General features: G+C 46.0%; 1 protein-coding gene across 1 annotated transcript in view; it reads left to right on the top strand.

Annotated features, from left to right (window-relative positions):
• LOC141092729 (probable cation-transporting ATPase 13A4) overlaps nt 1-21,958 on the top strand; it is a 328,264-nt gene that overhangs the window by 77,604 nt on the left and 228,702 nt on the right. The window contains exon 6 of the mRNA XM_073579122.1: nt 4,701-4,832. Within this exon, the coding sequence (XP_073435223.1) occupies nt 4,701-4,832 (132 nt within the window). The remainder of the gene's footprint in view (nt 1-4,700; nt 4,833-21,958) is intronic.

Raw genomic sequence — 21,958 nt, 5'->3', positions numbered from 1 at the left:
CTTTTTCAATGTAAAATTGGTGGAATTGAGATCGGACGCCATGTCGTGTTTGGAGAGCCCCTGATGTGCCTAATCAGTGGAAACCCTCCACAAGTTACACCATTTTGGAAAATAGAACGTCCAAGGAGCTTACCTAGTTGTATGGTGAGCACTTTGAACCCCGGAGTGCTTCGCAGAAGTTTATAACGTAGAGCCGTAAAAATGAAAAGTCATATTTTTTCAGCAAAAATGATCTTTTTGCCCCCAATTTTTTATTCTACCAAGGATAACAGGAGAAATTGGACCCCAAAAATTGTTGTGCAATTTGTACTGATACCCCATATGTGGGAGTAAACCACTGTTTGTGCGCATGGCAGAGCTCGGAAGGGAAGAAAATAAAAATCAACAATATACCATACCTGTCTGTTGTTCTGTCTCACGCCATAATCCATGTCTGGGGGATAATTAGTTTTCAACCTGGACCATGCTAAGATGCGACCGTCCAGTTTGAGAACCACTGGTGAATGAGCAGCTGGGAAAGCAGCGTAAGTGACCAGGGGTGACATCATAGATATTACCTCAGTTCACTGAGGCTCGGTTCCCAGCTGGGCTGAACTGCTTGAAATGTAAAGTGCTGCGGAATATGTCGGCGCTATAAAAATAAAATTTATTATTATATTATTATAACTGCGGTGACTACGGTGGGGTCCATGAATCTTACCGTAGCTCAGCCTTTCTAGGAACAGAGCCCAGGGACAGAACGACAGACAGGTATGATATATTATTGTTTTTTTTATTTTAGTTTTATTACAGGAGAATGAGGGCTTTGATGGAATAGGCGTTCGGTGATTATAACTTTGTTTGTTATTTTTAAATAAAAAAGTAAAACTGCATTTTATTTTATTTCTAACAAAAGACTTTATTCTGGCTCTGTCTTTATTAAACATGTAACTATAAGATTAGTTATGGATAGCTGTCTTATAGACGCTTCTCCATTAATGTCATGGGCTTGATGTCACCTGACCTGACTATACAAAGGTGACATCAACCCCACAAATATGAACCCCACTTGCCAGAGCTACAGTGCAAATGGGAAGAGCCAGGCAAAGAGCCAGAATTGGCAAAACTAATGTGCCTTTTCTGGGCAGCTGCGGGATGCTATTTTTAGACAGGGGATCATTATCCATGGCCCCTTACCAGCCTGAGAATACCAGCCCTCAGCTGTGAGCTTTAGCAAAGCTGGTTGTCAAAAATGGAGGTAACTCCACGCTGTTTTATTAAAATTATTTATTTAAATTATTTTAAAAAAACAGCGTGAGGACCCCTCTATTCTTGGTAACTAACTTTGCTTAAGCTGACAGCTGAGGGTTGCAGCCGCCAGCTGTGAGTTTTACCTAGCTGTTATAGAAAATACAGGGGAACCCACAGCTTTTTTTCATTCATTTATTTATTTATAGCACAGGTGGCAGTTGATGAATACCCCCATCAGCCGCTCCTGCTGTCACTGTTATTAGCAGCAGCAGGGGTAGGCTGATGGACGTAACAGTCAAATCAGACACCCCCTGCCATCTCTTTTATCTCTTAAACATAACTCTCATCTCTCTCCCCTGCTTGTGCTGATCGCCGGCAGAGCAGGGGAGAATGATAAGAGCTGTGTTCAGCTTACTGTAATGCTTTTCCCTGGCACCCATGTGTATGGTACTGATGCGGCGCACGCATGCCACACATGTGCCACAAGTATTACACACACGAACACTGACATCTCAGGTAGCGGAAATATCAGGACGTGTGAAAGAGGCCTAATAGCTGGTTTTTATGTTTGGCTGCTGTCACACACTAAAAAAGATGCTTTTTATTGCAAAAAAATAGATTTTGCATCACCACAGTTTGAGAGCTATATTTTTTCCAGATTTTGGCCACAGAGTCATGTGAGATCTTGTTTTTTGTGGGACGAGTTGACGTTTTTTATTGGTTCCATTTTCAGGCACATAACATTTTTTGATCGTTTTCCATTCCGAATTTTGGAAGGCAGAATGAACAAAAACCAGCAATTCATTAATTTCTTTTGGGGGGGAGTTTATACTGTTCTGTGCGTGGTAAAATTGATTAAGCAGTTTTATTCTTCAGGTCAGTACGATTACATCGATACCACATTTATATTTTTATGTTTTGGCGTTTTCATACAACAAAAACTATTTTATAAAAAAAATACGTAACTATTTTTGCATCAATTTATTCTGAGAGCTATTACTTTTTTATTTTTCAGCTGATGGAGCTGTATGGCAGCTTGTTTTTTGCGAGACAAGATGACATTTTCAGCGGTATCATGTTTATTTATATCCGTCTTTTTGATGGTGTGTTATTCCACTTTTGTTCGGTGGTATGATGATAAAGCACTGTTTTTTGCTTTCTTTTTAATGGTGCTCACTAAAGGGGTTAACTAGTGGGACAGTTTTATAGGACGGGTCATTGCGAATGTAGCAATACCAAACATATTTACTTTTATACTTTTATTGTCTAGATTTCAGATTGTTTAGTGATAAAATAAATATTGATTTTTTTATTATCATTTTTGTTATGCTTTTTTAATATTTTTACAATTATAATTTTTTTTATTAGCTTTTTTTCTAACTTTTTTACTTTGTCCCACTATGGGACCATCATTTTTTTGCAGGCTGATCACTTCTATAGCATATTTATGAATCAGCATCTGCATGCCATAGAAACTGTCAGCTCTGCACTGACAGAGACTTGCTGATCATGTACTGCGCATGACCAGCAACTTTCCTAGCTCTGGTCACCCAGACATCGTCATGATGACATCGGGTCACCATGGCAACTATCGGGACCCTGCGGTGTGTTAGCCCTCTACCGGCTTCTGGAGTCATGCGATCATGTTCGATCGCTGCATTTCGGGTGTTAAAGTGTCTGTGACCATTCCTGGCACCTAGTGCGTGGGAGATCGCAATGACAATGATAATATTCCATCCTTTGTCAAATAGACCCAGGTCACATGGATTGAATATTATGTGCAATGTCAGAAAGGGGTTAAGGTGAGGGTGCCAACAAATCTGGCCGGTTTTTGGAGTTTTGCATCAAATGATGTTTTTTGTGTTATTCGAATACACACAAAGGAAACAAACATATTCATAACAAAACGTGTAATTACAACAATTTTTCTGGAGAAGTACCTCATTTTCTAGAACAATTTTAAGGTTGCCAACACTTTTGGCCATGACTGTAACTGGTACCAAAGAGCGACATCTTTACTTCTGAACATAAAGTGTTTGCAAGCAGAAGGAATGTCCAAAGTGAGAGGAATTCAGACTCAGAAGATAAGACAATAAGAGGTAAAAAGGTTTTGCTAACGTAATTCATTGTGAAGCTGCTGAGACTTCCCATTTAAAGAGGGAAACATGATGCTGAATAATTCATAACACTGCACACCTATATACTGTGAAATGTAGTAAAGTGTGACGATTTTGCATCAGACATAGAGTGCAATCTAGATAATTTATATGTTTAGGATTTTTTTTGTGCAGAAAAGGCAATTTTGCTTAGGAATGGATCTCTTATCCTCTTATTCTATTTAATCCCTGTATTTTTAAAATGGAATAACGTGTTACTAGGATATATGAAACCTGTTGCTCCACACTGTGCAATAAAAGATGTTTCTGCTTTCAAAATTACCGTAACTTGATAAACGTAAGGCTACGTTCACATGTTGTGTTTTTCCTGTTTTTTTATCTTTTCATAATGCAAATTAAATGCTGTGTTTTATAGTACCAGCAAAAACTATGAGATTTCAGAAATCTCATGCGCACACATTTGTTTTTTTTTTCCTTACTGAATTGGAAAACTGCTGCGTTTTTTTAAAACTGCAGCATGTCTCTTCTTTCAGCATTTTTGCAACATTTTATAGAGTTTTTACCCATAGAAAGCAATGAGTAAGTGCAAAAAACACAGGTATCAGGGTTTGTTGCATTTTAAGTGCGGAAAACTCAGGAACAACAGGCACTAAACTGTATCAGATTGAAAAACGCAGCAAAAAATGTTTTTTTAAGCATCTTGTTTAGTGCCAAAAAAGCAGGTTTGCCTGCAGAAAAACGCAGTAAAAACACAACATGTGAACTAAGGATAATAAGAATTAAGAATGATAATAATTAAGGATAATAAGGCTTAAACTGTTTACAAGTAAATTCATTAAATTCTTCCTCGGGATAATATTTTGCTCTTGTGTTAATGGAATTTTTCACTTTTATTATTTTTTTTATACCATAATTGCATTGCAGAATAAAAAATGAGCCTTACTTATTTTCTTTTCTCTAGCGCAGCCTCTTTACTGCCACATCAACAAAAAATGACTGCTTCTGCCAATCACTGGGCTCAATTGTCTTTTTGTAGTATGAAATCTGAGTTGAGTGTTTGGCTACAGAGGTAACATGGTGTAGACCGAGGGTCACGAGGCAGCGGCGGTGAAGTGGTGCTGGCGCTGCAGACATTATGGTTCATTTGAATATTGTTTACTAGAGAATGCCAGTGGCATAACAATTTAAAGTGATTAAGCTTTATTAATGTAAAACCAGAAAATCTCTTTGTTATTTGTAACTCTGCAATATGATTTAATAATGCATTCTAAAGTGTATAATTTAAATATTATTTTGCATAAATGGTACAATTTATGCAGTGGAAATAATGATGGTATTTACATTTTTCTTCAGATATACAAGAAGTAGAATCTCAGGATTTGGTCCCTGGAGATGTCGTTGTTTTAACTGGAAGGAAATTCTATTTGCCCTGTGACTCCATATTAATTACAGGAAGCTGCGTTGTTAATGAAGGAATGCTAACAGGTGAAAATGTCTATATGGTCAGATGCCTTCTTGTTTGATGTACTGTATACTTATAACAAGGGTGACTGGGGTGGTAGCCCTGATCGAGCTCACCCACATAACACCCCACCCCTTTTACATGCAATACAGGACTAACACAGCTTTTCCCCCATGGGTTACCCTCTTTTCCTCTGGTCACCGTAGTCCAGGCAATGAGAGTTCAAGAGTGCAGCTGTTTTCCAACAGGGGAAAACTGTTCAATGAACGATGATGAAAAAGACAAAAAGACAAATTCAACACTGGCTTACTGGAGTAGCCGAAGTTTGCAGTAGTCCACTCGCTGGGATCTGAGCTCTTAAAACCCCTTCAGCATGGGCCCTTTCAGAGTCCTTGGGCCCATGTTGTGGTCGTTCAATCCTTATGAGTCCTTAGTCCGGGGCAGCAGATCTCTCCCATCTGGGAGTCTGGCAGTGCCCTATATAAGATACACGTCTGCCCTGGCCAACATACCCGGGCTACTGACTGGAAAGCAGCAGCTTCCTCTTCCCTTGAGGATGCAAGTCCAGCCCCCTTAGTTAACTCTCGACTGTCCCTAACTTTATACAGTAATTAAAGGAGAACTGTCAGGAAAATACAATATTTTCTATATCACGATCACAGGGAGGCTTATCTTAGTTATCCCACTGCTGCCACCAATGTATCACCAACTGCAGAGATTTATGAATAACCCGCTTTCCAGTTCCTGTTTGGAATTCGCAGCTCCAGCACCTCCCTTACCCTCAGGTCAGTCAGGGAACTGCACCTAGGATAACTGATAGCCGGACAGGCCGCCTGGATGTGCAATGGATGTTAGGCAAGCTGCAGTGAGGGAACTATAACTAATCCCAGCCGCAGCTGCTGGACAATTTGCTTATAAAACCCATTCTGTCACTGCCAGCTTTACCCAACAAGCCCAGAACATACTTCGCTGCCACCAGCTCCGATTTCTTAATTAATAATGGGTCCGGCACAAACCCAAATTAGTAGCGTAATTCACTTCGGAGGACGTGAGGATACATTATAGAGCATGGAGAAACGAAGCTAGTAATTTTATATATTTTACTCCAAACACATAGGCAGTGTTTACAAAAGGTATAGAAAGATATTACAATATGAGACAATTGAAGTATGTACAAAATGATTACAAAATAACAGGGATTAAAAGAAGAAAACTGTTATGAACAGGTCGCCGAGGAGGAAATAAAAAACAAGCTAAGTCTCAGAAAACCAAAGAGGTTGGTAACTATGCAGACTGCAGACCCCTGATCCTAGCCACACAACTAGCAGCAGTCGTGGAGCGTTCCTACGGTGGTCCTAGATGCCTCGTCACAACCGGAGAGCTAAATAAGCCTAAAACAGGAAAAGAGGAAAACTAACTGCCCCAGAGCAGACCCCAAAGGAAAGACAGCCCCCCCACATGTATTGACGGTGAAACAAGATGAAAACACAAAGGCAGGAAAATAGGCTGAGCAAACGATGGGGCCAAACTAACTAGAAAGGACAGGAAAGGAAAGACACTGTATGCAATCTGCCAAAAACCCTACCAAAATGTCCAACACAACTGATAGCAAAATTAACCCTGAAGTCAGTAGACTTCTCCCACTGTATCAGTACTCTGAAATATTCTGAGACAGAGCAAAAAGAGGCCAATCTAATAAGGGACAAAAAAAAGGCAAATTGTCAAATACAGATAAATAAGAGTGGAAATTCATCACAGCCCAGCCGGGCTGGTTGACCACACAAAAAACTGAATTGACTAACAAGAGCAAGTGTGAACATTAGCAAAAACAAACTTAACTTGAGAAGACTGGAACAGAGCTGAGTCCAAGACCTGAGAGGCAGACTGAATCACCAGCACCAGGATAGGGCGTCGGCTGTCTTATATCCAGTCTGATACTCCAGAGATTCAATCGTTATCTTCCTCACCAGGTGGCAGATCACTACCAATTAAACCAACCTCACTACCTCCTGTCACCACCAGAGGGAGAACGGAAGGAGAACTCTCAAGTGGTGGAGCAGAAAATGAGCTCATAACAGAAAACACTACCATTTAAGTCATCTCAGGGCAGGCCATGCGTGTGGGGGTTTGGCGATACATCACAGTGCATCACAGTGCTTCGCTGTCACAGGGTTCCTGGGCAAAAGTCTGCTCCAAACTGAGCTGACACTAACTTATACTACTTGGTCATGACATCACTGAAGGGGCTGAGTTATGGAATCCCTCCTCCTTTCTCGTAGTTGAAAACTTGCTAAGAAAACTTCTTAATTACATAACTCAGATGGAAAACCTACCAGAATAACAACAGAACCATCACTCATCTTGTTTTGGAATTAGCTTCCTATCAAGTGTAAACGTCGAGTGGTTATTTGGCTCGGTTCGTGAGAAATCCATTTCTCAGATTCTGCTGGTGCTAGAGCTTATGCAAAGGTCATGGAGTATAGCTTTAACAACCCAGATCCTAAATATGTAATTTTTATATCTCTGTCACTGAATGTGACCGAGTTATTCCATTTTCACTAACTGCCACTTGTAACAAAGCAAAGCACATGTTTCAGACACAAAGAGCTGCTCTCTGCTAAATACCACTTTCCTGAGGGAGGGGTAGGAGGGTTTAGGATTACACACATGCATGCAGAGGGAGAGCGAAGTGAGCTGCAGCTGCTGATGGGGGGAAGAAGGAGGTGGGTCGGAAACCCACAGCTTGTGTCTGCACAGCTATGGAACCTTCTAGAAAGTTACATTGATAATGAACATATTTGTATTATCATTCCACATCCCTTTTGGATTGTGCTATGGAGGCAGGTCCTCTCAGTGCTCCTCCATGCACACCTTGCCAGCTTCTCCCCAGCGGGACAACCCTTCTGCATTGCCATGCTCACTGGCCCTTTTTGTGTCTCACGGTAAAGTCGTACTGCTTGAGGGCAAGGCTCCAGCATAAGAACCTTCCAGTGGTTCCTGACATGGTGTGCAGCCAAATCAGGGGGTTGTGGTCGGTCACCACAATGAAGGTGCGACTGTACAGGTAGAGATGCAAATGCTGCAGTGCCCAGACCATGGCCAGGCAATCCTTCTTGATGGTGGAATAGGCCACTTTCCTCGGCAGAAGCTTCTAGCTCTGCTACAACACGGAGTATTCTTGGTTCTCCAAGTCAACCTGACTGAGCACAGCACCAAGGCCAAACTTGCTGGCGTCGGTCTGTACCAGGAACAGCCGACTGTTGTCGACAGCTTTCAACAGCTTTCAACACAAGAGAGTTACACAGAGCTGTTTTCAAAGCCAGGAAGGCTGCCTCACAGCCATCTGTCCAGTCGACTGTTTGGGGTAGCTTCCTCTTGGTGAGGTCCATCAAGGGATTTGCGAGGCTGCTATAGTTCTGTGCGAACCACCTATAGTACCCTTCAGTGTCCAAGAAGGACATCACCTGTTTCTTTGTCCTGGGGGTGGGCCAGGATGCGATTGCGTCCACTTTCCCAGGCTCTGGTCTCAGGGAGTTCCTGCCTACCCAGTGCCCCAGGTAGTGGACTTCACTCATGCCAATCTGGCACTTTCCCAGCTTGATGGTCATGCCTTTTTTATGAACATGCCAGAGCACCTCTTGGAGATGCTGAAGGTGTTCCTCCCAGGTGCAACTGAAGACAGCAATGTCATCCAGGTACGCCACCGTATACTTCTCCAGTCCCTGAAGCAGGTGGTTGACCATCCACTGGAAAGTAGCAGGGGCATTTTTCATGCCAAAGGGCATGACCATGGATACGTACAGTCCAAAGGAGTTGATAAAGGCCAACTTCTCCTGCGCCTCGGGGCTCAGGGAAATCTGCCAGTATCCCCAACTCAGATCCATTATGGACTGATATTTGTCACCAGCTAACTGCTCAAGTAGCTCTTCGATGCACGGCATTGGGTGCACATCAGAGGAAGTGATGGCATTGACCACCCTGTAGTCCATGCAGAACCAGTTGGTCCTATCCTTCTTTGGCACGAGAACTATAGGTGAGGCCCATGAGCTTTTGGACCATTGAATCACCCCCAGCTGTAACATCTCATCAGTAGTGTTGAGCGATACCATCCGATATCGTGAAATATCGGATCGGATTGGATCGGACCGATACCCAAAAAGTATCGGATATCACCGATTCCGATACCGGAAACCAATGCAAGTCAATGGGACAGAAATATCGGAATTAAAAAAAACCCTTTCTTTCCTTGTTGGTTAATTCTACATGAAGAAGAACAACTAATAATAATGTAGAATGTATTGGGGGAGGTGGAGGAGACATTAAAGGCATAGAGGTTTAGCCCAATCAAATGGAATAGCAGGAATATTTTTTTTTTTTTAAAGACGTTCGTAGTTACAAAGATATTGACTATGTTAACCTTTTTTATATTTTGTCAGATATGTATGTTTCACTACTTCCATGCTCTTCACCTTCTTTTTTACTTCTCCCACACTTTCTCCTTCATGATCCTCAGCTGCAGCAGCATCTTTTTCATCAACTTCTTCTTCACCTTATTCATCTTCTTCTTCACCTTCTTCCTATTATTCTTTTTTTTTACATTCTTCATTTTCTTCTTATTCAACTATTATTCTTCTTCATATTCTACTTATTCATCTTCTTCCTATTCTTCTTCTTCATCATATTCTTATTTGTGGCAGTCATTCCTGTAGCTGCTATCTATAAAAGTTTAAAGATTACACCTTCCGTTCTGCCTGTCACAAAAGATTTACAACAGGATTTGTCCGCGTTCAGTTTGGCCTGCAGCAGCAGGCATTTTCCAGGGGCACCACGAGGAGGAACGGACTCACCCCCATACACTGCTTAGTCTTCTTCTGCTTATAATTTAGATAATATCTTTTGCTCTGATTTTTAGTCTTATGCTTAATGTTCTTCTGCTTTTTGTTCTTCTGCTTTTTGTTCTTCTGCTTCTTGGTCTTCTGCTTCTTGGTCTTCTGTCTCTTGTTGTTCTGTATCTTGGTGGTTGTCTTCATGTTCTTTGTCCTCTTGGTCATCTTCTTCAGGGTCATCTTTTTGGTCTTCTTCGGGGTGGTCTTCCGGGTCGTCGTCTTCAGGGTCATCGTTTTCATGGTCGTCGTCTTCTTTGGGGTGGTCTTCAGGGTCGTCGTCTTCAGGGTCGTCGTCAGGGAGATCCAGAGTGATAACCAAAAACCATTTCTAAAAGCTTGAACTTGGAAATGTAGCAGAAGGTACAAGAAGGCTGAGGAACTGCCGAGAACCAGCTGACGGTACTGGAACCCGGATGGGTAGCAGAAGGAACAAGAGCCAATAGCACTACCGAGGACCAGCTGACGGTGCTGGAACCCGGAGGGGAAGCAGAAGGAACAAGAGCCAATGGCACTACCGAGGACCAGCTGACGGTGCTGGAACCCAGTTACTAAGCACGAGGTACCTGTGCTAGAAAGCACTACCAAGGACCAGCAGACGTTGCTGGAACTCGGATACCGAGAAGGAGGCATCTAAGCCAAAGGCACTGCCGAGAACCAGCAGACGGTACTGGAACCCAGATGGGTAGCAGAAGGTACCCATGAAAAACAAAGTTGCAACGCCATGAGCCGGCCGCAGTTACCGAAACCCACAGTCCTACAGGGGGTGCTTGTCCTATTGGCACTACGGAACCAGCCTTTGTAGCCAGATCACGCAGCCCACATAGGAAGCCCATAAACTGCAGGCACCATAGACTCGGCTAACCCAACCGCAACACGACAGGACAACGTATTGGTGGCAAAATGACCTTGACACTACCCGGAAACAGCAGGCGTGCTGGAACCAGGCTGGGCAGGAGGGTGTACCCGTTGCAAAGACACTGCCAAGAACCAGCTGATGGTGCTGGAACCCGGAGGGGCAGCAGAAGGAACAAGAGACAATGGCACTACCGAGGACCAGCTGACGGTGCTGGAACCCGGTTACTGAGCAGGAGGTACCTGTGCTAGAAAGCACTACCAAGGACCAGCAGACTTTGCTGGAACTCGGATACCGAGAAGGAGGCACCTAAGCCAAAGGCACTGCCGAGAACCAGCTGACGGTGCTGGAACCCAGATGGGTAGCAGAAGCTGCAAGAGCCAATGGAACTAGCGAGGACCAGCTGACGGTGCTGGAACCTGGATGGGTAGCAGAAGGAACCCATGAAAAACAAAGTTGCAAAGCCGCGAGCCGGCCGCAGTTACCGAAACCCACAGTCCTACAGGGGGTGCTTGTCTTATTGGCACTACGGAACCAGCCTTTGTTGTCAGATCCCGCAGCCCACATAGGAAGCCCATAAACTGCAGGCACCATAGACTCGGCTAACCCAACCGCAACACGAGAGGACAACATATTGGTGGCAAAGTGACATTGACACTATCCAGAAACAGGCGTGCTGGAACCAGGCTGGGCAGGAGGGAGTACCTGTGCCAAAGACAATGCCGAGAAACAGCTGGCGGTGCTGGAACCCAGGGAAAATACTACAAACAGAGTGGAGACAGAGGCCTAATTGGAGCAAGTTTAAAATCTGTAGTTGTGTGAGTGTGGACAGAGCAGGAGAAATTGCCGGACACACAGCTGGGGATCAGATGACATTTCTGAACCCCAATAACACTGGAGCATTTGTTGACTGTGCAGATGGCACTTCTGAGCAGAAACTGGCGATGTTGGAGCCCAGGGTCAATCAGGGTGTAGGCTGAGGCCTAATTTCTTCACGTTTAATATCTGTTGTAGACTACTACTGATTTTAAACGTGCTCCAATTATGCCTCTGGCTCCAGTCTGTCTCTAGTATTTACCCTGGCCTCCAACACCACCAGTTGCTGCTCAGAAGTGACATCTGCACAATCAACACTTGTTCCTGTGTTACTGGGGTTCAGTAACGTCAGCTGATCCCCTGATGTGTGTCCGGCAATGTCTCCTGCTCTGTCCACATTCCCACTTAGTAGAGGGAATGTGGACAGAGCAGGAGACATTGCCGGACACACATCAGGGGATCAGCTGACGTTACTGAACCCCAGTAATACAGGAACAAGTGTTGAATGTGCAGACGGCACTTCTGAGCAGCAACTGGCAGTGTTGGAGGCCAGGGTAAATACTAGAGACAAAGTGGAGCCAGAGGCCTAATTGGAGCAAGTTTGAAATCAGTAGTAGTGTGAATGTGGAGGCAGCAGTAGACAATGCCGGACACACAGCAGGGGAGCAGCTGGCGTTACTGAACCCCGCTAACACAGGAGCATGTGTTTTTCTCTGTGCACACGGCACTTCTGAGCAACTGGCGGTGTTGGAGCCCAGAGTCATTCATGGAGTAGGCTGAGGCCTACTTGGAGCAAGTGTAAAATCTGATGTAGTTTGAATGTGGAGGGAGCAGGAGATATTGCCGGACACACAGCAGGGGAGCAGCTGGTGTTACTGAACCCCACTAACACAGGAGCTAGTGTTTTTCTCTCTGCAGACGGCACTTCTGAGCAACAACTGGCGGTGTTGGAGCCCAGGGTCATTCATGGAGTAGGCTGAGGCCTACTTGGAGCAAGTGTAAAATCTGATGCAGTTTGAATGTGGAGGGAGCAGGAGACTTTGCCGGACCCACAGCAGGGGAGCAGCTGGCGTTACTGAACCCCACTAACACCGGAGCATGTGTTTTTCTCTTTGCAAATGGAACTTCTGAGCAGCAACTGGCAGTGTTGGAGCCCAGGGTCAATCATGGAGTAGGCTGAGGCCTACTTGGAGCAAGTGTAAAATCTGATGCAGTTTGAATGTGGAGGGAGCAGGAGATATTGCCGGACACACAGCAGGGGAGAAGCTGGCGTTACTGAACCCCACTAATACAGGAGCTATTGTTTTTCTCTGTGCAGATGGCACTTCTGAGCAACGACTGGCAGTGTTGGAGCCCAGGGTCATTCATGGAGTAGGCTGAGGCCTACTTGGAGCAAGTTTTATATCTGATGTAGTTTGAATGTGGAGGCAGCAGGAGACTTTGCCGGACACACAGCAGGGGAGCAGCTGGCGTTACTGAACCCCACTAACACTGGAGCATGTGTTTTTCTCTGTGCAGACGGCACTTCTGAGCAGCAACTGGCAGTGTTGGAGCGCAGGGTCAATCATGGAGGAGGCTGAGGCCTACTTGGAGAAAGTTTTATATCTGATGTAGTTTGAATGTGGAGGCAGCAGGAGACATTACCGGACACAAAGCAGGGGAGCAGCTGGCGTTACTGAACCCCACTAACACTGGAGCATGTGTTTTTCTCTGTGCAGACGGCATTTCTGAGCAGCAACTGGCAGTGTTGGAGCCCAGGGTCAATCATTGAGTAGGCTGAGGTCTACTTGGAGCAAGTGTAAAATCTGATGTACGAGTAGTTTGAATGTGGAGGCAGCAGGAGAGTTTGCCGGACACACAGCAGGGGAGCAGCTGGCGGTACTGAACCCCACTAACACTGGAGCTAGTGTTTTTCTCTGTGCAGACGGCACTTCTGAGCAACAACTGGCGGTGTTGGAGCACAGGGATTACAGTTCAGGTGGTAGAAACATGAACACAACAGGAGACCTGGATACTGTTGCCAACCAATTATTTATTCTGGAAGAGGACTGACAAATTCAGGCGAGATCCAGGCCTTGTTCTTTTTCAGAAAAGTAAGCCGGTCAACGTTATCAGAGGATAGTCGCGTGCGACTGTCTGTTAGTACACCACCTGCGGCACTAAAGACGCGTTCCGATAATACATTAGCAGCCGGGCAAGCCAGCACCTCCAATGCATATTGGCAAGCTCTGGCCATGTTTCCAGCTTCGAGACCCAAATCTTGAAGGGGGAAGAGCCGTCTGGGAGTACACTGACAGGGCAAGACATGTAGTCTGTCACCATCTGACGGAAACGTTGCCTCCTGCTGACTGGAGCCGTCTGTGATGGTGTAGACATTTGTGGCGGGCACACAAAACTTTGCCACATTTGGGCCATACTGGTCTTGCCTTGTGCTGAGGCGCTGCCTCTGCTCCCTCTTTGTGCAGAGCTTCCTCCACTGCCTCGACGCACAGAGCTGCTTTGTAAAGCACTAGCAGCACTGCTCTTGGGTGGAATGGAGAACATGATGGAATGCACCAGTGTGTCTTGGTACTCCTGCATTATACGCTCCCGGTTCAACGGTGTTATGAGGCTATGTAAGTTGTCCCGGTAGTGAGGATCTAAGAGGGTGTACACTGAATAATCAGCCATGTTGAGAATGTGGGCGATGCGGCGGTTGTTTCTCAGGCACTGTAGCATGAAATCAACCATGTGCTGCAGACTCCCAACTGCCCAAGAAACGCTGTCCCCTGCTTGAGGCGTCATCTCTGCCTGCTCTGCATCACCCCACCCTCGCTCTACATACTGACTACTAGAGCATTGTGTACCTCCCTCCTCTGGAGAGATGTCTTCCTTCTCCATTGACTCCTCCTCATCCTCCTCACAAAGTGTCCCCTGCCTAGGCCTTTGTGAGGAATCTTGTTGCGCAAACTGTCCAGAAGCAGATGGCATTTGTGACTCCTTATCCTCCACCTCTTCCAAAACCTCCTCCCTTAGTGCTTGCAGTGTTTTTTGAAGCAGGCAGATAAGGGGGACAGTCATGCTGACTAGTGCATCATCTGCACTCGCCATCCGCGTGGAATCATCGAAGGCACGCAAAATGTGGCAGATGTCCTTCATAGAGGCCCACTCAGTGGTGCTGAAGTGTGACCGGCGCACAGTGCGACTTGTTTGCGCCTGATGCAGCTGGTACTCCATGACTGCTGCCTGCTGGTCACACAACCGCTCCATCATATGTAACGTTGAATTCCACCTGGTGGGTAGGTCACATATGATGCGATGTTCCAGAAGGCGGAATCGGCGCTGCAGAGCTGCAATGCGCGATCTTGCCATGCTGGAATGCCGCAAATGAGCGCACTCTATGCGGACCTTGTGCAGCAGTGCATCAAGATCTGGATAGTCCCTCAGAAAGTTCTGCACGACCAAGTTGAGCACATGTGCCAGACATGGAATGTGAGTGAGGTTGCCTAGGCCCAGAGCTGCCACCAGATTTCGGCCATTGTCACACACTACCAAGCCTGGCTGGAGATTCGCTGGCACAAACCACACGTCGCTCTCCTGCTTGATGTCATTCCAGAGCTCCTGCGCTGTGTGTCTTCGATTCCCCAAAGAAATTAATTTCAGTACGGCCTGTTGACGTTTGTCCACGGCTGTGCTCATATCGGTCGTAACAGGCTCCTGGAGCGCTGATTCAGAGGAACTGGAGTATGAGGAGGAGTCAATGTGTACAGACTGGATTCCTGCAATCCTTGGAGTTGGCAGGACACGTACAGCTCCACTCTCAAGATCTGAACCCGGCTCCACAACATTGACCCAATGGGCTGTGAGGGAAAGGTATCGTCCCTGTCCATGGTTACTGGTCCACGCATCGGTGGTCAGGTGGACCTTGATACTGACGGCGTTTAGTAGCGCATGTTTAATTTTTCCCTCCACATGCTTTTGCAGGGCAGGTACGGCTTGCCTGCTGAAATAAAAGTGGCTGGGCACGGTGTACTGTGGGACTGCCAATGAAATGAAGTTACAGAAGGTGTCAGTCTCCACCAGCCTGAATGAGAGCATTTCAAGGGCCAGTAGTTTTGCAATGCCAGCATTCAGAGCCTGTGCTCGGGCATGGTTTGCCGAGTATGGCCGCCTTTTCTCCCATACCTGTGCTACCGATGACTGTAGAGTGGCCTGGGAGTGTGAGGATGACAGGGAACGTGGTGCTGTGGGTGGAATGTCACTGGGTCTCTACAACAGTGCCAGAGGTTCTTCCATGGTGATCCTGTGAGGAAGCCGAACAAGCTGTGTGTGAGCTGGAGAAAGAGGCTACAACACTAACTGAAGAGGTGGTAGGTGGTGCTGTAGGTTGGCCTACGTCTTCAGTGTGTCTTTGTAACTCCACCACATGTTTGGTCCGCACATGTTTACACATATTTGTGGTAATGAGGTTGCTGACACTTTTCCCTCTTTTGACTTTCTGATTACACAGCTTGCATTTGACAAAGAAAATGTCATCTGCAACTGTGCCAAAAAGGACCACGCACTGCAAGTCCTGGGAGCGCCTGTTTTCGGTTTTGGAAGAGGAATGCTCCTAACGGGTGCCGAAGTGGAGGCTACAGGAAACCAAGTCTGCCCCCGCCCTCTCCCTCCTGTTTTGGCCGTTCGAGGAATCTCTTCCTCAGAGCTGCTCCCACCACCTTCCTGTTCCTCACTCCATGATGGGTCAAGGACCTCATCATCTACACTCCCCTCTTCAAACACCTGCTTCTCCTGGGTTGTCTCGCCAGCACAGTATGCACCAGAAAGAGGCACCTGAGTCTCATCATCTGATGCGTACTGAGGTGTGCTGACCATAGGCACTGGCCCACCCACCTCTTCAAATTCAGAGGGACAAAGCAGTTGCGCATCACTGCATACTCCCTCTTCTTCACATTCTAGAATGCTGCTTGGCCAAGAGATTCAGAGAACAGAGGTAGAGATGTCCAGGGCTCTCGGACTGCCTGGGCAATTTGCCAGGTGGTGAAGAGACAGACGGTTGCTCTTCAGTGCTCTGGCCCTGAGAGGATGTGGAAGTAATTGAAGTCGATGCATTAGCTGCCATCCATCCGACAACGGCTTCAATTTGTTCATCCCGCAGCAGTGGGGTATCATAGAATCATAGAATCATAGAATCGTAGAGTTGGAAGGGACCTCCTGGGCCATCTGGTCCAACCCCCTGCTCAAAGCAGGATTCGCTAAATCATCTCAGTCAGATGCCTGTCCAGCCTCTGTTTGAAGACATCCATTGAAGGAGAACTCACCACTTCTCGTGGCAGCTTGTTCCACGCATTGATCACTCTAACTGTCAAAAAAGTTTTTTCTAATATCTAATCTGTGTCTCCTCCCATTCAGTTTCATCCCATTGCTTCTAGTCTTTCCTTGTGCAAATGAGAATAAAGTTGATCCTTCTACAATGTGACAGCCCTTTAGATATTTGTAGACATCTATTAAGTCTCCTCTCAGTCTTCTCTTTTGCAAACTAAACAATCCCAAATCCTGCAACCTTTCCTCATAAGACAGGGTTTGCAGACCGGTCACCATTCTGGTTGCTCTTTTCTGAACTTGCTCCAGTTTGTTGATGTCTTTTTTAAAATGTGGTGCCCAAAACTGGACACAATATTCCAGATGAGGTCTGACCAAAGAGGAGTAGAGGGAAATAATGACTTCACGTGATCTAGACTGTATGCTTCTGTTAATACATACTAGAATTGCATTTGCTTTTTTCGCTGCATCACACTGTTGACTCATATTCAGTCTGTGATCTATTAGTATACCCAAGTCTTTTTCACATGTGCTGTTGCTTAGCCCTCTTCCTCCCATTCTGTATATGCTTTTTTCATTTTTATTGCCCAGATGTAGTACTTTGCATTTTTCCCTGTTAAAAATCATTCTGTTAGTTGCTGCCCACTTCTCCAGTTTATTTATATCTTTTTGAATCCTCTCTCTCTCTTCTCTAGTATTAGCTATCCCTCCTAGCTTTGTGTCATCAGCAAATTTAAGCAGTTTACCCTCAATTCCTACATCTAAATCATTGATAAAGATGTTGAACAATAGAGGGCCCAGGACAGAGCCCTGTGGTACCCCACTTGAGACATTCTTCCAACTGGATGTGCAGCCATTTACGACCACTCTTTGGGTCCGATCACTAAGCCAGTTATGAATACACCTAACAGTTGCCTTGCCAATTCCATACTTAGTCATTTTTTTCAATAAGGATTGTATGAGATACTTTGTCAAATGCTTTGCTGAAGTCAAGATATACTATATCTACAGCATTTACTTGATCCACCCAATCAGTGATTCCGTCATAGAAGGAAATTAAGTTTGTCTGACATGACTTATTAGTTACAAACCCATGCTGACTCTGTTTAATCACTTCATTCTTATCCAGGTACTGACATACATGTTGTTTAATAATTTGTTCAAAGATCTTTCCTGGTATAGAAGTCAGACTCACCGGCCTATAGTTGCCTGGGTCCACCTTCTTCCCCTTTTTGAAGATAGGAACAACATTTGCTCTTCTCCAGTCTTCTGGGACTTCTGCTGTTCTCCAAGAATTTTCAAAGATTATGGAGAGGGGTTCAAAAATTTCTTCTGCTATCTCCTTCAGTACTCTGAGGTGTAATTCATCTGGACCTGGAGACTTGAATTCATTTAGGTTAGCTAAGTGTTTCCTCACTATCTTTCTGTTTATAGATATCCTGGATTCTTCTATTCCCTTAATAGGACAGTGAGGAACAGTTGATGTCACATTTCCTTTCTGAGAGAAAACAGATGCAAAATAGGAATTTAAAAGTTTGGCCTTCTCAACATCCTGTCTTACCATTTCATCATTTTCATCCTGTAAAAATTCTGTAAAAACCTATGGCGAGGTCCTGCAAACCTATGGAGAGGTCCTGCAAGGCTGCGCATAAAGGACTGTTGCCTGGTAAAACTGGGGGATGCTGAGTCACTGGTGCCCGCAGCAGGCACAGAATCCCCACGTCCTCTCCCTGCCGAAACTCCACAACCACGACCACGTGCCTTACTCCCTGCATTCTTCATCTTGGTAGACTGATAAAGATAGGCAGAAAAGTACAAAGGGGGGGCTTAGTGTGCTTATTCCTGAACAGCTGCTAACAGGTATAAGAAACACTAATTTTATAAAGTGTGTGGACTACACTTTAATATGAGCTAATGTGGCCTACACAACTGTCAAGTGGAGTGTTTGGTGAACTTTATTTACGTGTTTTTCTTCTCAAAAAAACAAAAAGGATGTGACCAAAGATGTGAAAGCGATAGTATCACAAACTTTTTGGAGCTATTACAATGCAGGAAGGTAACCTACAATGCAATAGATGAGGCTCCAAAAAATAGGCTAATACTAATCTGGCTGCGGCTGCAGGGCACAAGCCAGAAAAAGGGCTCCTCTATCTACTCCTATATAGTGTTTGCAACCAACCCATGTAGATGGATGCAGATGGAAGCACACTAATAGGAGAAAAAAATCAGGAAAAATGAGCTGCAATAAAACAAAAAAAGGACTATGTATGAGGCAGTGACACACGCTGAGCCGACTACAACCAGAAGTGGCTGCAGAACACACTACAACGTGAGCTGCACTCACACACAGAGACCTCACAGACAGCCGTGAACAGTGCAGAGAACTGGGCACTAGCACTGAAAGGCTGCAGAAAGGCTCCGCTGTCTAGTCCTATAGTGTTTGCAACCAATGTAGATGTATACGGATGGATGCACAGTAAATAGGCGAATTAATGAAAAATGAGCAGCAATAAAACAAAAATAAATATGTATGATGCAGTGACACACGCTGAGTGGCCTACAACCAGAGGTGGCTGCAGGACACACTACAGCGTGAGCTGCACTCACACAGACCTTGCAGGCAGCTGTGAACAGCACTGCAAGGCAAAAGAAAGCTACAGTGATTGATAATGTAGCCTGGGTAAAGCACAATATTATATAGCGAATCGCTATCTCTAACTGTCCCTCAGAGTCTTGAACAGCAGCCTGTCCCTAACTGAATTCACAGCAGAGTGAACCCTAAATGGCGGCGGCAACTTTTATAGTGCATCATGACATCATTTCAGCAGCCAATCACAGCCATGCCATTAGTTAACATGCCTACATGCCTAACAGGTTGTGCCCACACTTCTGAGGATTCCTTATTGGCTGAATCAAATCAAATTAGTTCATAGCATTATGGGAACTTCCGATTCCAGTATTCGATATGCAGAAAGTATCGGAATTCCGATACCGCGAATATCGGCTGACACCCGATATTTGCTGTATCAGAATGCTCATCACTACTCATCAGAGATCCGATAGGGTGTTCGCCATAGTGGGGCATGATTCCTGGTGTCCACTTCATGGACCACTAACTCAGTCCTTCCAGGTCAGTTGGAGAATACGGCCCAGAAGGGTTCAAGTGTGGTCTGCAGCTGCGACCGCTGGGATTCGTATAGCGAGGCGCTTACCTCCATGTCCTTGATGCACCCACCAGCTTAGGCTTGGGCCAGCATGTCCAGGAGGGGGTCTTCCTCCCTGTCCTCAGGCAGGTTGCAGACTGGTAGGATGCAGGCTTCACATTCATGATGAGCCTTCATTATATTGATGTGAAAGGCCTTACGCCTACCCCGAGCGTGGTCAAGCATGACCACGTAGGTGATTGGGTTGAGCTGTTGGTGGATGATGTACGGGCCTTCCCAGGCAGCCTGAAGCTTATCCTTTGGTACGGGGAGCAGCATCCACACCTTCCTGGGCGCTCTGGTCATACCAGTGCTTCTGGTCAGCCTGAGCCTGCGTCATGTTGTCATGCACCAACTGCATCAAGGTCTGCATTTTGTCACGGAAGCGCATGACATAATCCACGATGGACACTTCTGAAGAGTTTGGCTCATCTTCCCAGGATTCCCTTACCAACCCAAGGGGTCCCTGGACTCGCCTGCCATACAGGAGCTCGAAGGGGGATAACCCCATCGAGGCCTGCAGAACCTCTTGGTAAGCGAATAGCAGCTGTGGGAGGTACCGCTCGCAGTCGCGTCCTTGGGTCTCAACCAGCATGCCATCTCTGTTTCAGTCAACCCTCTGACTGAGGAGGGTCTGGAAGGCAGGGCGTTGCCTGAATTCCGGGCACTCTGACTGTGGGTGATAGCGGCTATGTAGGCTGTCTCCCCGGAGGTTTCCACTGACCTATGCTATGGGCTCTACCTCCCCATCCACCCCCAACACTTCAGGAGCAGCACTACTTATGGGCCAGCACCTCCCCATTTCCTTTAGCACTGTCGCTTGCTTCTGTTAGGAGTTCCTCAGCCGTCTCACCGTGCAGAGTGATGTGGCTGAGCACTCCTTCACCTGTGGACACATCAACCTTTTCGTAAAAATGGTTATCAGATACAGACTGCACATTTGCATCACTGTCATCATCATTCCTAGGGTAAAAATGGTTATCAGATGCATCATTACTCAGTAAGCATTGTCAGGTAACACATGCAGGTTGTCATCATCATCATCATTATCAGTATTATCAGATTGGGGAGGGGTGTCAGGGATATAATATGAACCATCCTCCCCAAATCAGTCCCCCATAAAACGTCGGTGGGCAAGTTCTTGGCAAGCCCACTTCCTTCATTCCGCTCCCGACACCCCAATCAATAAAAACCCAAGCCTTCAGCAAGGGACAGCAGGTGCCCCAAATCCCGGTGACAGTCAGGGTTTTCCCCGGAATTATCTCTTCAGATGCCGCCAGTTTGGGTCGGATGAGGGTTCGTTCAGCCCCGGTGTCCTTGAGGCCTGTAGCGAGACAGGCCCCCACGCGGACATGCTGCACATTGTCATCAACCCTCCCACCCACCCCACCCACCAAAAGAATGGCTACATTAGGTCTGGGGGGTTCTTCTGCTTCTCTGGACAGGTGGCGCTGATATGTCCAGTCTGCTTGCAGGAAAAATGCTGGCAAGGGTCTGATGTAGGCCTGGCGTTGGCAAATGGGAGAGGGCCACCGGTGTGTCGGCTGGCAGGGGCACTGGGGTTGGTTGCAGGCTTACCCCCTCTCCAGCTGGCAGTGACTGGCTTCTGCCCATCCGATTTACAGTTGGCCTCATAGGCATTGGCAAGCTGCCCTGCTTTAGCCACGTCTTTGGGCTCTCTGTCCATCACGAACTTACAGACCTCAGCTGGACAAAGATGTAAGAACTGGTCTTTGATCATCAGGTCCCGCAGCTGTGCAAAGGTGGTGTGGCGTGGCTAAGGGTTGTGTAATCGATGGGAGATATGTGTCTCATAGATGGCTTGTCTCCATAATGTAAGGCATAACAGATATTGCTGTATTATTATTGTTTTGCAAGGACCTGTGGTGTGGTCACAGTCACGTGCCCAGTCTGCTGCTGGGTTCGTGGGTGTGGCAACACCCTTATAATGTGGCCCACTCCTGAACCAGGCAGCTGTAGGTGGGGAGGACTAAGCCTCCCATGTGTGTGGAGACTCGCGGTCTGAGTCTAATGTAACGGACATTTCTGTTTTTGTGCCTAAGCTAAAGGCTATTTCTTTGTGACGTGCA

The sequence above is a fragment of the Dendrobates tinctorius genome, unplaced genomic scaffold, assembly GCF_039654945.1.
Source record: "Dendrobates tinctorius isolate UK_male_01 unplaced genomic scaffold, ASM3965494v1 ptg000060l, whole genome shotgun sequence".
NCBI lineage: Eukaryota > Metazoa > Chordata > Amphibia > Anura > Dendrobatidae > Dendrobates > Dendrobates tinctorius.
Note: the sequence above shows the minus strand (reverse complement) of the source record. Positions and strands in the feature narration are given on the sequence as shown.